General features: G+C 43.3%; 1 protein-coding gene across 2 annotated transcripts in view; it reads right to left on the reverse strand.

Annotated features, from left to right (window-relative positions):
- Nucleotides 1-35: 35 nt before the first annotated feature.
- Nucleotides 36-15,832, reverse strand: part of nt5dc1 (5'-nucleotidase domain containing 1) — a 55,760-nt gene continuing 39,963 nt past the window's right edge. The window contains exons 8-12 of one of the 2 annotated variants that reach the window (XM_018743826.2): nucleotides 14,202-14,299; nucleotides 10,110-10,231; nucleotides 6,149-6,322; nucleotides 2,513-2,681; nucleotides 36-1,530 (exon numbers count right to left, since the gene is read on the reverse strand). In XM_018743826.2, the coding sequence (XP_018599342.2) occupies nucleotides 1,418-1,530; nucleotides 2,513-2,681; nucleotides 6,149-6,322; nucleotides 10,110-10,231; nucleotides 14,202-14,299 (676 nt within the window). In that variant the 3' untranslated portion in view covers nucleotides 36-1,417. The remainder of the gene's footprint in view (nucleotides 1,531-2,512; nucleotides 2,682-6,148; nucleotides 6,323-10,109; nucleotides 10,232-14,201; nucleotides 14,300-15,832) is intronic. The other variant, XM_029253748.1, reaches the window with a different exon arrangement.

Below are 15,832 nucleotides of genomic sequence, written 5' to 3' on the forward strand. Positions count from 1 at the left end.
CCATTCTTTATTTCACACATGGTGTTCTTAATTTCCCTGCAATTTCTAGGACGTGTACAACAAACTTTTATGACATAAGGCAAAATGGGTGTACAAAATGTTTTAAAATCAAGCTGTTTTAAAGTATCAGGATTATAGTAACTAAAGCCATTTTTTTGAAACATCCCAAATACAGAGACACATCCAAAAGAATAAACATTTTGACTGACTTATGTCACACAGTGCGAGCCAGTACCATTGTACAATGATTTACAGTATATAAACATAATTTTAATGCAGGGTCCTTGCTAATATATAATGGCTAGTTTTGTCAATGTAAAACAATGAAAGTGTCTCCATTCAGTAGTCGGCCTAAAGCATGTTCTCACACAAAATACTGCATGTAAAGCACAAGTATTCCACATTATACACAATCACTCAACAACACAACATCTTACTGTTGCACCAAAACAAAACACGAAGCGGGACTGGCGATAACCGTACGCTTTCTGGCATTCAGTGAGAAACTAAACCATCTAAAAATATATCCAGGGAGTTTGGACCACAGATCGTCATTTTTTTTTTTTTTTTTTAAAAGACAGTGCTATGTGACAACAATGCCCAAAATGACACTGCTCACAAATTAAATTTCACTTCATCCTTGTATCTCCTGCATTGCCAACTTTGTATCTAAAAATGAAAAATAAAAAAAGAAGAAAAAACTTCACTACATAGAGTGTTTCACTGTATGGAAAATACGGTTTGATATTTTTCTAATATCTAGAAGAGGACAAAAACATAGCACTGAGTTAATCTGAACTCCATTCATTATGTTACACAGCTATTGTTAAAATTTTACTGAACAAAATACAGTAGAGTAGAGTAGAGGATGGATGCCTGATCGATAAATTACACTTTCAGATCAACAGAAGCTTTTAAAAAATCACAACAAATTAAATCAAATCAAACTTCAGTACAAACAAAACAGTATACAGTACATGAACTTACTTCTACCACAATGTAGTTGCAGTAAAACTTAACAGGAATTTCCCTGCAGTTTCAGATTTTGATTCCAATGACCCAGCATAAACTCCAGATCTTAAATACTGCCTTTCCATCAAATATACTAATTTACATATCGTCTTCTATGGCTTCCCTCCCTATTGATCAGGGAAAGCAATTGTAAAACATTTACTGAACATTTTGACAGGTACATCAGCAAGTCACATTATATAATAACATTTAAAGATGTTTAGAAAAAAAAAGAACTGAAGTTCACAGACCCTGGATGTACTGTGTAATACATTCACATGGTTTACACTGAGGTGTGTAGGATTCCTGTGCTCTACAGAGATGGATGGTTCACATGAAAGACTACAGGCATGGCAAGGTCTCCCCTCCCCAAGCCCACCCAACCCCAGCCGGCTACAGCCGGGCCTCAGGGTACAGTTCCATACATCTTCAGTAGTGAATCAGGGGGTCTTGGGAAGTAGCCTGTGGTGGTCGGTTTATCTGGGGAGAATCTTGGGAATTTATAATCCAGTGGGAGATCTGCAGGATGGGGATGAGATTGAAAAATGAGAGAGAAATATGCCAATTACACCAGTTCATAGTTTATACAATTCTAACCTGATTTCAGCTTTTTTTTTGTTTTTGGTGGGAATTAAACAAAAGAGTGTGAAAACATCAAATAAAATGACACAATGTATATCTGTGCACACTTTAAAGCAAATGCATAAACTTTGCAATAATGTAAAACAAAATTGCCAAGAAAAAAAACGGTCATAACCTGGGATAAATCATTGGTATCAAGAAAAATACACTTTACGAGGAGTTTCATTTAATACAAGACATTCCTTCACATTTATGAGGACCAGATTTGAATTTTGTGCACCTACTGATAACTGAGTGGCACAACACATTTACATTTATTCATTTAGCAGATGCTCCTCTCCAAAGTGACGTACAATGCTTATCATGTGACATTTAACTTCAGGTTAGAAAGTTTAGGGTTTCGTTTAGCTAAGGGTTTCTACATGGGTCCAGTAGATCTTCACGGATCAGTAAATGAAAGAGAAACAGAAGATCTCTAACACAGTTTTCCTTTGTTAGGTGATATAAGTCACCTCATTTGTCGCTGGCCTTTCATCACCCCAAGAGAAGAAAACTTGTCTAAAGTTACTGAGAACTCCTGCTGATTGGAAAAAACCCTTCCAAATGCAGGAGTCCAGACCCTCCCTGTTGGACGTATCTGCTGTGTTTGGTGTTGCAAGGTGTCTCAGGTTTCCTGAAAACTGTCCACTGCTCTCTGAGGGTTTGCCATGTCTCAACCCTGACCCATCCACTCTCTCTAACATTTGCTACTAACTCATAGAGCCATGAGAAGGGAAGCAATGCAAGTGAAAGAAGAAAAGATGTATGAGAGGCAGGGCTTGAAGGGGTGGGGTGAGGCATGACCCCGCCCACTCCTTGCAGTACCAGTGAAACGACTGTCAAGAGCTGTGCTCTGAGGCAGTGTTCTCCTTGGCCGTACCTGCGATGGCCTCCACGCTGGGGATGGCCACGGTGCTGTACGTGTGGATGCTGTAGGAGCACCAGGTCAGCTTCGGCACCTCGTCTTCGCCGCTTTCGCTCCTGTGTGCGTCCACAAAGTAGGAGCCCCACTGCTCTGACGCAGCCGAGGGTGTCTTCATGCCCTGATCCTGGAAATAAAAGCACCAACTGTTGGCAAAAACAGGCCTTCTGCCCCTGATGGAACCTGACAGCTCCTCTCTGGAACTTGCCAAGTCTTGCCGACTATTCTAAAATTCAACCTCACAACCAGCTCCTCATTCACCCAAGAAGCCAGAGGACTGAATCATACATGCTGTCTTTCCAATCTCATTTTCCATATGCCTATGACATGTTAATTCAATAGTTCACCTGATTGCACAGATGCACTCTTTGTCCATGGAACCAATTTTCCTTTGAAAGGAAAAACACAGTACATCCGATTGAATAAATGTTCTATTATGAAGTTACAGAAGATGGATCAGGCTGCAGTTATGCAACATGTCAACAGCAAAGTGGAACCCTTCCATATACACTGTCAGTCAAAAGTCAAAGTACATGTGGACAGCCTCAGAATGGGACGAACTGGACAGAAGACTGAAAGCAAAGAAACCACACAAGCATCTCATGTCTGTGGAAACTGGTGCAGAAGAGCTGGAAAGACTTCAATTGACTTCCTGCTGAAATTTGTGAATCAAATGTCTCATGGAAAAAGTGACTCACTTTTTGCTGGTACCGTACGTTCTGCATATTACACTTTAGAACCTGTGTCTCAGTCATTTATGGAATCATGTGAAATAAAAAATTATTATTCTGTTACCTAAACTGAATATTTGTTTGGCTTACAAAGTTTTGAAGGTATAAACACAGTTTGTGGTGGAGTAAAAGCAATTGGCATTTCCACATCTAGCCATTAGTTGACAGTAATAGGCACAAAGATAGTACTTAATGGCTTTCATTCAACTCCCTACCACTGTGTTTACAGCTCATGTCTGGTGCTCTCGAGTGTGTGCGTTCAATAGCAAGATGAGTAATGTACTACATTAAAAGAAAGTTGAATGTGGCCAGACGCTGACAAACACTGTGCACTCTTATGACGTGAATTGGACAACCATCACAAATGACTGGAGTTTTTGGAGATTACAGTTTTCAAATTTATTTTCTGCAATTTTAAAGTAATTTTAATGCCGTTTGAAGTCAATAAAAAGTAAGAAAAAAACTAAAAGAGAGAATGCTTAATTTACCATGGTTTTATTAAACAGCAAATAAATCAACGGACATCTGTATAACTATAATAAAAAAAAAAAAAAAAAAACAGAAGTTTTTACTGCTTGTGAATGAGTGATAAAAGTGACTTTGGATTTGTGCACAAATCAAGCTACATACAAACTTCTTGTTCTAATTCTAAGTTGCGAGACCAGCGCATTTGCATTTGCGTTAATTTTCAGTTTGAACGTAACTTTACTTTAAATGGGAGGTGGTGCAAATATACATGTCGCAGAAAACAAACTCACTCCAGTTTCACCTCTGATATTCTCATGGGACTTCCTGTAACTAGACATCCCTGGGACAGAAGGCAAAACAAGTATGAAAAGCAAGGGATGTTTTGAAGAAAGAAATGGGTGTGGCGAATGGGTAGTCACCTTTATAATTTAAAGGTGTAGTATAGTGGACACGGACATGGTTAAGGATGTGTAACCTGAACGTTGCTAGTTAACGCTTCACTCCTCATTACTGCTGACTTAGTCAATGTACACACTGGTCCAATAAAAATACTCATTAGGCTTAATGTGTCAAAAACTGTAAATACCAACTGGGTTTACATTAACAATTAAGTAATGATAAAAATACTTAATAAATTAATCATACATTATTTAATACATATTCAACTATATTTTCATTGTTGTACACATGCACACCCATGAATACAAAGAAATGTTTCTTATTTAGCATAACATCTTGTTTTCTTCTAAAAATCTGCACATTGCTACTCCACCGTATAAAAACAACATTTTCTTGGAAGAAACTCTTGATTTCGTCCCGGTAAGATCAGCAGAAATACATTGCCCTTTTGATTACTCTCAAGACATTATATTTCATTACATTTACATTTATTTATTTAGCAGATACTTTTCTCCAAAGCTGCTAAATACACTATTTACAATGGGTCACTCATCCATACATCAGTGGAACACTCTCTCTATCACTCAAGCACAAGAGAAGAGTATATAAGTTACCTATTGACTTTACAGGGCATTTACAAAAAAAAAAAAAAAAAATCAAAGAACCAGCATTCAGCTGAGATAAACTGTTTTGAAATAAAAATATTTATTATAACTTTTTTTCCCCAAGACCCTGAAAAACCAGCAAGACCACAGCACTGGTTTGGTCTTCAGTAGCTTCCCTTAGATACAAATAATTCTTGTGAGTCATTTCGGAGTCACAATAAAAAAGGCTCCAAAGCATTACATAGTCTTATGAAGAAGTGGAAAAAAATAGTCGGATCAAAGTGACGGAAGGTTGAAGGATTCTGGTACTACGCATGTTGCAACCGTTCAGTTCAGTTGTTCAAACACAGCTCCTGACATGTGTTTACTATTATCAGCTGCAGTGTGAAATGGCTATGAGCATTTCACTCAAGTGAAGAGGAAGAGGTCTCTCAGGAGATAATCCTGACACTGACCAAGGAGATCCCTCTCAAGGACATGGTGCTGGGAAAAATAAACAAAAACCTGCACCCTTATCCCTTCCATTTGGTTTGACTTTATCAGTGACAGTAAGACACTGTACTGGAGGAAGAGGGAACCATCAAGTGAGAGAGCCAAGGCTGTGGGGGGCAGGTTTGGGGAGTGGGGTGGATGAAGCCTGCATAGTCCTGGTCCTTTGGGGCAGGAAGCTCTCAATGTTTACTGTATCACCGAGAGCTAGCAGAAATGCTGACCTGATTTGTTCTTTCCTGTCATATCAAACAAAACATCCTGTGGTCCTCAGAGCGGCTGAGTCCGCAGGCTGGGCGACAACTCGGTTTAAAAACAAAAATAAAAAAGAGCATGCAGAAGTCTCATTGCGTCGCGGACTCCTATGCCTTTTAATGTTTAGTTCCCTTTCTTGTGTAATTGCTCGCTGTGATTTCCACATTCCCTTACTGCTCCCGACAAAACCAGTCAAACCTTCCTGGAATAAACCAGATGAGACATAACTGCTCCTTTCAGAAGAACTACTGCTATTAGCTGTTGCGCATAAGAGGTGAGCAGTTACAGGAAAAGTAAGAGGCTACAGGAATTCCGTATGTTATTCTAACACTATCTCTCTCACTCTCACACACACACACACACACACACACACACACACACAGAGATGTATTCATACTGGCATTCCTGTTGCAGGTACTTCACTTCAACTCTCATACTACTGATGTAAACTCCCACCTCAATCCTTGCAAAAACTGACAAAGAAATTAGTTTTGTTTTAAATCAGTTTTACTGTCTATTTTTCAAGCTTTAGAACCCCAAAAATGTTAATGAAATTTGCGCGCGCGCACACAACACGCACGCACAGTACATTAAGGTGTTTCTCAGAAGCAGCAGACCTGGACAGAACTGGTGGATGTGCTCCTCACCTCATACTTCACCTTCTTCCCCAGAGGTTCCAGCGGTGGTTCTGCAGGTTTGGCAGCAATGTTGCGCTGAACACCTTCCCCTTCCAGCTCCTCTACGATCATCACCGTCTCCCACTTTCCGTAGCTGCTGGCTGGGAACATGTCTGAGCGCATACTGTCCCCAAAGTAGACCACCTGTGAGAAGGCCAAAGCACAGATTTGTTTCAGAAGAAAAAAGTCACCAGGTTCTCTGTCAAAAAAACCTGATCCTCTGTACAGAGAGATACGGTGTATGGATACCCTAGAACCAATGTCCAGAACTTTCCAGCTCATCACACACACACATACACATTGTCTGAAACCGCTTGTCCCATACGGGGTCGCAGGGAACCGGAGCCTACCCAGCAACTCAGGGTAAGGCCGGAGGGGGAGGGGAGACACCCAGGACGGGACGCCAGTCCGCCACAAGCAGGACTCGAACCCCAGACCCACCAGAGAGCGGGACCCAGTTCAACCCACTGCGCTACCGCGCCCCCCGTTCCAGCCCATCACTCCATTATCAATAACCGCTTGTCTAATGTAGGGGTCACAGTGGTCCGGAGACACTCCTGGAATCACATGGTGTGAGGTAAGGTACAACCGGAGCAGAACAGCAGTCCATTGCAAGACAATCACACACACGCAGGTATTCACATATATACACACTGTGGGCAATTTAGGGACATCACATCACCTAAAACACTTACTTACTTAACAGATGCTTTTCTCCAAAACAACTTCCAATGAACTCTATGTAGTGTTATCAGCCCACACACCTTATTCACAAAGGTGATCTACACTGCTAGATACACTACTTACAAAGGGTCACTCATCCATAAATCAGTGGAACACACTCTCTCTGTGTCACTCCTACACTATGGTGGACCCGAACAGCACACCTTTAGACAATGGGAGGAAACCAGAGCACCCAGAGTAAACCCACACACACGGGGAGAACATGCAAACTCCACACAGACCGAGGAGGGATCGAACCCATGTTCTGTCGTACCACCCAGGCGCTGTGAGACAGCAGCGCTACTCACTGTCCCACCATGCTGCCTGTCTCCTTGGACTGTGCGAACGCAGGAAGAGTATACAAAATCTGCACAGGTTCAGCAGGGTTCCAATCAACATCAAAACCCACAACCGGCTGTGCCGTTCTCACCCAGGATTATTTCAATTTCCTTTATTTTTATCTTCTTAACGATAGGTCAAATTTTTACGCCAAAATCTGACTGCCACATCCTGCTTTCTCAAAAAAAGAAAAAAAAAGAAAAAAACAGAAACACGGCCAGCTTTGTAAAGGAGAACCTATCAGCGTGGCGACCGCCGTGTCCCGCTTGGCTGTACAAGACTGGAAAGACGGCGCAAGCTCAGACACGCCGCTGAGGCGGCAGCAATGAGACGCTGGCTGACGGCACACTTTCCTAATTGTTCCTAAAACCTAGTTGACATGGAAAAAACTCGAAGTACGTTATTCCTGGCGGGACACAAGCAGTGGAACACTCGCTTGAAAAAGACCGCTTAACTAGAATTAAAATTATAGATACACACCGGCGCACTAAGAATTAGAGAAACGTCTGAGTTTTCGGACAGTTTGGGCAGACGCGCGCTTTTAACTTTTAACACCCCGTGAAAGAACGCAGCGGGTAATTCTCAAAGGGTCATTTTGAGGGGGCCTTTCATTAAAAATCAAAAGTCAACACAGAGGCCCGGCAGCACCGGGTAGCGAGACCATTTGGCGCTGAAGAGAAGTGGCTTTTCCTGTGAGGAATGTGGGTTGGGGGTGGGATTTGGATGGGGCAGTAAATCAGGAAGAGGCTGGGTGTGGGGTGAGCTCACGTGCTCCTACACACTGGTAGGCTGTAGTGGAATGCGTCTCAGCTCCTCTTTGAACAGGGGTGACCAGGCTTCTGGCGCGTGTGGGGGTGCAAAAATAAACAGCACAGACAAGCCTCTGTGGAAGGCTCTGGAAGGCTTGTTGGGTCTCATTTCCAAGCAGGGTTCTTGAGGCAGGTTTGACCAGGGGAGGGGCTGCTTTCTTGCCTTGACCCACAGACCTGCCCCATTGTGAACTGGCAGGAAATCATGGTTTGCTTGTTTTCTGAAAAGCTCATATCTTGGGAATGGGCAGAGTGCAAGGTGATTCCTCTTCTGGTCTGTCTCCACTGGCTTCCTGTAGATGCCTGGATCAAGTTGCAAACTCTGTTTACAGCCTACAAGACCATCAACACATCTGCTCTCCAATAACTACAGGACCTGATCGCTTGCTATGCCCGAGCCACACCGCTGCTACATTCCTCCACCTCTGGCCACCTGCCGGTCCCACATACAGAAGGTCCAAAATCCAAAGTTTCTTGGTACTGGATCCCGTATGGTGGGGTCCTTCTCCGACTCAGAACTGCTGAATCCCTCTTAAAATTCAATAAGGGTCTCCAAAACATCACTTTCAGACCCAAATTTGTCCTGATGTCCTTTCCATAAAATTTCACTACATGATCTGTTATATAATAATAAATAAATAATAAAAAGTAAATAAAGAAATAAATACAAACAGATGCTTGTTTTTCCAATTCCGAAACAAATATTTTCAATCTTTTAAATGAAATATGAATGGCACACAGTCACACCACTGACACCGATATGTGCTCCTGGCATCCTGCCTTGGTTACACCAAACATAAGAAGCAAAAACTAACAAACGGCACTGGTGCGTCTGACCACCATCGGTGAAGATTGCTTGATGATGCTTACCACGGATCTCCTATTTAAGCTCTATTTATTCTGCTGTCACTGAAGAGACCTTTAGATCCTGCAGCTGGAGTGAGCAAGGAAGAAGGACCGCAAACTCCACTTTGAGAGTTCGGGCCACCACCTACAGTTTGAAATCTCGCCCAGCTTCAAATAAAGTTGCAAACACTATGTCAAACAAAGACATCTGTGGTACCCCATCATCCCAAAAAGCCAGCAGAGCTGTCAAAATGATTTTAAAGAAAGAAAAACATTCACATAAAACACCACACATGGCATCTTCTGAAAGAAAATTCAGGCTATGTAAAGTTTACAGATTAATGGGCTATGCAAATAAGTCAGTAAAACCTCATTAAAAACAGATAAGACCTTTATTGGTATAAACAACTCAAATGAAGTAACCAGTTACATTTACCTGACACTTTTCTCCAAAGCAATTTACAGTGTTGAGGTTACAATTATTGACCCATTTATACAACAGGGTAATACTAGTGGAGCAATTTCGGGTAAGTACGTTGCTCAAGGGTACTACAGTCAGAGGTGAGGCTCGAACCTGCGACCTTTGGGTCTAAAAGTAAGGACTCTAACCACTACGTTACCAGCTGCCCTAATCACTATTAAAAGATAGCTTAAACATGAAATAATCATAATATTTTGGTTGACAAAGTGCAAGAAGCAAGCCGCACCAAGGTCCCGCTGCCTTGGGGCCGCCCTAAGCAGGCCTCACTCAGCCAGCTCGTGTGGCCCCTGAGGGACCAGGCCCACAGGTGGCCCTCCTCTGGATTATGACTGGCACCTCTGGCTGACTCCACAGGCTTTTTGCCCTCGACTCCTTTCTTTTTCCAACTCTCAGCTTCTTTTTGGCACCCTTCCTCGCTCACACCAGAGGGCATGCGTACGTGTACACTGTTCTACCCCTCTTCACTTCAGTGCAAATGCCTCTGGGTTTTTACAGACCAGGGCAACCATGGCGGGGCCAGTATAGCTGAGGTGGGAAATGCACATCTCCACTGCATTCTCATAAAACCGGGATCATTCTGTTAAACTTCGGAAGCCAGATTTTCCATAAGGACACCAACTGTTTGGGGCTGTCGGAGAATAGCGTGATGTTTTCCATCTACGGAGTCATATTTCGCAGATTCAACCCACAGAGGACGCCGCCACAAATTTTACAACAAAGTTCCTCATCTCACCTTGGGCTCTGGCTTCCCTGTCATGGTCTTCAGGAGCTCATGGAGATGTGGCCAGTTACCCTGGGAGTACCAGCCCGGCTTCTCCAGGGAGGGAAGCCCCTCGCTCTCCTCCACATCGTTCACTGCAGGAGAGACGAGAGTCGCGTTTCAGAACGCGGTCCTGCAGTGCTGCGTCCGGGAGCATCGCAGCGTGACAAAGACCTCCTCTGTGGAGTACCTTACCACACAGCACAGCCGTAGCAGTGTGAGGTTGAACGGAAGCAAATTCAGCACAATAAGGATGGAACGGATAAAAAAGGTGGCATCAAAAATAAACACACGGATCTAATGATTCTTATTCATTTTAAGCCTTTGCAGCCTTTGTCTATTATAGGTAAGTACCTTGATCTAAGATAGTACAGCAAGAGTGGGATTTAAACCTGGAACATTCAGGCTGTAAAGCAACAGCCGTAACGACCATGTCACCTGCTGATTTTGTGAACCGATAACGATATTGGTTCAAATCCCGAAACTGGAACTCTGTGACTGGAACTCTTTTAATAATTGCTTTATTGAAATAATTGAACTCCATAAATACGTACAATTTCACGTGTACAGTTTCACCTGAATAAGATTTGGCCAAATGTTTAATGAATAGCATGTCTTAGAGCAAAATAAATAATAATAAAACAGAGATTAAAATGCAACTCATAGACATACTGTTAGACACAGAGTAAAATGGGAAGAGTAACTGAGAACTATGAGGGGAAAAACACAAAAAAAGGATCAGTGCCATATCAGCTTCTTGCACAAATTTCTGCAGAATTTCTGAAGAAATCAGTGTCATTACAGAGGTAGGCGGAATAGGTTCCAGGGCCACTTGCTTCAACTTTACAATGATTTACCATTTGAGAGAGCAGTATTCTAACTGTGTCTATTATAGGTAAGTACCTTGATCTAAGATAGTACAGCAGGAGTGGGATTTAAACCTGGAACATTCAGGCTGTAAAGCAGCAGCCGTAACGACCATGTCACCTGCTGATTTTGTGAACCGATAATGATATTGGTTCAAATCCCGAAACTGGAACTCTTTTAATAACTGCTTTATTGAAATAAATGAACTCCATAAATATTTACAGTTTCACCTGAATAAGTTTTGGCCAAATGTTTAATAAATAGCATGTCTTAGAGTAAAATAAATAATAATAAATTAGACATTAAAACACAACTCACAGACATACTTTTAGATACAGAGTAAAATGAGAAGGGTAACTGAGAACTATGAGGGGAAAAAACACAAAAAAAGGATCAGTGCCATGTCAGCTTCTTGGACAAATTTCTGTAGAATTTCTGAAGCGTCATTACAGAGGTAGGCGGAATAGGTTCCAGGGCCACTTGCTTTCAATTAATGGTGGGGTAGGTCTCCAGGAGAATAAATCCCTGGTATTGGATAGCAGATTTTACTCTGTATGTAGTGCACTTTTACCAACGTGTTGTGACTTTCCTCAGTTTACCACATAGACCTTTTCATGCCCAACATAGTCACTGAGGGAAATTCATAAAAACCAAAAGTTACAAAATTATAGCAATGAGAGATCTACAATGGGGCAGATTTACACCTCAGGGTAAAACCTATTTCTGACGTAATCAGAGAGACACACTTTTATGGGCTTTGCAAATTCATCCATCCATCCATCCATCTATCCATCTATCCATGCATCCATCCAATGGCAGCAACCTCTTGTTATCCCGAGTGGGGTTGCGGCGAGCCGGAGCCTAGCCCAGCAAAACAGGGTGCAAGGCTGGAGGGGGAGGGGATACACCCAGGACGGGACGCCAGTCCATCGCAAGGCACCTCAAGCAGGGCTTGAACCCCAGACCCGCCAGACAGCGGGTGCCAGGTGAACCCGCCACGCCACCATGCCCCCCATGCTTTTGCAGATAATGTTTTGAATTCATGTGCATTGCCCTTATGGCTTGGTAAAGAAATGCATAGAAAAAGAAAAAGACTCTACAGAAAGAAGAACTTGTTCCTGGTGGGTTTGGTTTCTGTGGAACAAAGCCACACTAAAGAGGGAACTAGAGCCAGTTTCTCTCGGGGGCTGGGTTCCCAGTGGACTGCAGCCAAGATAAGACACATGGAGACTGGAATCTGACTCCTGTGACTCCCTGCTGCAGTACCCCCGTGCCGAAATCCACCAGAGAGAACCCGGAACATTCCGTCTTGTATAGATCAAATACACTTTAGAAAGTGCTCTTTTCCGGACCAACTCCCAAAGAGTTCTGGGACCGGGATGCCGGTATCCAGCAAAGTCGGTCTTTGCGTTGGCCTTTAAATTGACCCCACTGTTACAGCTCAACATTTTCCACGTTACCCACTGTTCACGCAATGCTGCAAACATAGTGCTGTTAACCCTTTCTGACATAATGAAATCCTTAAATGCACTATAAATTCTTCATTTCTCACGCCATTTCTGAGTCACCACTGTAGAATAATTTAGCGGGAAGCTTGCTGCCAAATGCTGGACTCCGTCTACAAGCAACCTGCTGCCCGGCAAAAAGGGCACCGGAGAGACTGAAGCTGGCTCAATACGGCTGTTAGAAAGACCCTAATAACACTCCGTAAGCAGGCAAAGAAAGCACCTTTGCTTTCCTTCCTGCAGAAACAAGGTGTTCTCTGAGGGAGGATCGAGCAAAGGTTCACACAAAGGTTAAATATGCTGTAAATACTGCACAGAAGGCTGGGGGAACACACGTGGCAGCAGCTGAGGGGCCCGCAGGACCTCCGCGGGAAGTAAAACGAAAGGTATGTGCCGCCGAGGCGCTGCACCGACGCCTGTGCTGCAAGCCGGCACACACACCAAGACGCTTCCAGTCCAAAGAGCTACAGTTGCGGCTCAAGAGAAAAAAAACCACCCGTGCCAAAGTTTAACAGTAAGAGACAGGTATGGGGCTCTGGAATCTGCCTCCAAATTCCTACATAAACCACAAAAGAAGTTACACAAGTTCTATCCTTGTAAGTGTCACACATACAGTACATCCCGTGAAAATAATCATCGGAAACAGTCACGTCAGAGACCCTCGTCTGGTTCCGAAAATACCGCTATGTCTCTATGATTAAGGTTAAAGGTTAAAGCGGTGTAACTGAAACCACCCCTGAGCTCCAAGAACATCTCAAGAGCTCCACTCTCTGCCCTAAATGTTAAGATGACATTCTTTCTGCTAGTAGACACACCTACTGCATTTCAACTTCATACAGGTGCGGCTCATCGCTGCGGCAACGACTAAACACGTGGGCATTAACAGAACGACAGAAGGCCGACACTTAGATTCGCTGGAAGCTGGAATGTTCTCACGTAGAACTATCGCTGGCGGTTGTTAGCCTCCCTGAATCAGTAGCGTTCAAGTCAAGATCTTTAGCATTTTCCCCAACAAAACAGAGATTAACATTGCAGAAGGTGATAAAACATCTCCTGTAAGTATTTCCTTACAAGTACCAAAGTAACAACAGAGAAACGATGTGGTGGGCCCAGAAATCAAAATCGCTATTGTAGCTAGCTGCGCCAACGTGGCAGGATTCTAAAGGGGCTAAAACCTTCCCCCGATTTGGTCTTTTTTTTCTTCTTTTATTTTTTTGCTTGAGGCATTACGCACCGCTCTGCCGTTATTTCTGGAAGGAAATGAGTCCAGATGCAGGAGCATTCCAGAAAGATGGTAACGGTATGCGCACACCTTAAAGGTTTAAAGGAAATCGCTTTGAAAATCCGTTATTAACTAAACTTGCCCTCGTTTTTTATTCTGAAACAAAAACAAAAGCATATTTCAGAGTAAGGTCTGGACTGCTGACATTAAAAATATTCATGCCAGTCCAAAACATTGCACTCTTTATGCCTGTTAATAAATAATATTGTTCGCCATAAATTTTTGTTTGTGTCTCCAGTCTGGAAATTTATCGGACATTTCACAACTGGCGGCATGAGGAAGGAACGGGACAGATGCAATGGAAAACCTGCAATCGTAACATACACAAGTTCCTTTCTCTTGCCAGGTGCATTTGAAAACCGACGACTGTAGTCACGTGTTGATGGAGGGGTGGACCCCATATGCACTCACCCAGGGTCCGGAAAGGTCTCTGCTGGGGTACCAGAGAGAAGAAACCGGGCTTGAGGGCGTTGGTGATGATGACATCAAACAGCTCCTCGAAATCCCTCCTGGAACAACCATTTCAAATCAACGTTCTGCTGCATGCCGACTGAGAGCTTACAGGAAAATTCATCAAAAGTGGTTTACAGTTTTCAGTACACGGACAAACAGTTGAACAAACAATCTGGGGTTTCTGAGAAACACTTACCATAAAAATGCTAAACAGTTTATCGAAGTTCAAACAGGAATTGAAGAGTTTCTGATAAAAATATTAGTCATCGTCCTCAGTGGAACATAAGTAAAAAGCGTTTGTTAAGCTCCTATGTATGGATTTGTTATCATGAAGGTGTACTCTGCACCTTCCCTTGTCTGGTTTGGCTCGACCTGACCAGCACTGAACAGCTACATGAACGGAGCTCTTCACTGCAAGCACAGTAAGGGTCCAAACATCCCAGTGCCTTCGAGATCTGACGTGCAAGGTCCCTTTTTTTAAACTTCTTCTGAGGAAACCTTTTCTCAACTTTGTCATTACATAATATGTTTTGCTCATGAAGTTTGTGAGAATTTGCTTGTTTCAGAGGCACGGTGAGCCAAAGTTTCTCACTAAACAGCCAATAAACACCTGAAACAACATTGTGGAAAAACACAAGAGTCTCTCATAGGGTGAGTTAAGTGAAGCAATGCAGTTACCAGAGCAAGAAAACAGAAAAGAAAACAGCCTGATCTCATTAAGGTTTTGAACTTAAGTCTGCAGGGGTCACAGTGTCGAGACAGCAGATTTGGCTCATTCCAGAGAAATGTTATTGGGACGGAGGTCATGCTCCATAACAGAGAGTGAACGGAACCCAGGGCATTCTTCACCGGGGCAGATATGGAGCCACCTCCATGACAATGGGGCAGAAGAAGCCCTACTTATTACTCTAGAGAGGGCCGCTCCCTCAGAACTCCCCCTCCCCAACAAGCATAATGAACCACCCATCAGATCATGACCCAAAAAATTTGGGTCTGATCCTGACTTGGGACTGAATAGAGTTTCCAGTTTCATCCAGGTTCCTACCTGAAACCCAAGAAGGTTTCAAACACAAACCTGCACCGCCTACGAGAAGCAACCAAAAGCAAATACGCTGCCGTCACCCTCATCTTAACCGCATTACTAGGACACATTTTATTATTCATATAGAGCTCAACTTGAGCTGGTATTTAAAGACTTAAAAACTGACTCCAATACTGGGTGCCCTTGGGCGTGGGATAGGTATCCACCGACTCAAACACTGATGTGCTGGAGCACGTTCTCAGTGATCTCTCGCCTACGAGTGTCGGAATCCCTGCCCAACGCTGTGACTCAGACAGATGCTGAGATGTGGGAGTAAATGACTGGAGCGACTGGAGAAATCGGAGTCCGCTCACAAGTGAAAGAACAATGACACGCTGCGGTCATCTTATTGGACAGGAAATGGCTGTGGAAAGCAGCTCAGCCACAGAGGTCTCGTGAGACACAGCAGGCATCCAGATTTTCCAGTTATACATGATGGCCAGCTATCCCAACAAACACTCAACGACAATTGAGAAGAGGTGACCAGTGGCCACTCTGTTGGTGAGAC

The sequence above is a fragment of the Scleropages formosus genome, chromosome 1, assembly GCF_900964775.1.
Source record: "Scleropages formosus chromosome 1, fSclFor1.1, whole genome shotgun sequence".
Lineage (NCBI taxonomy): Eukaryota > Metazoa > Chordata > Actinopteri > Osteoglossiformes > Osteoglossidae > Scleropages > Scleropages formosus.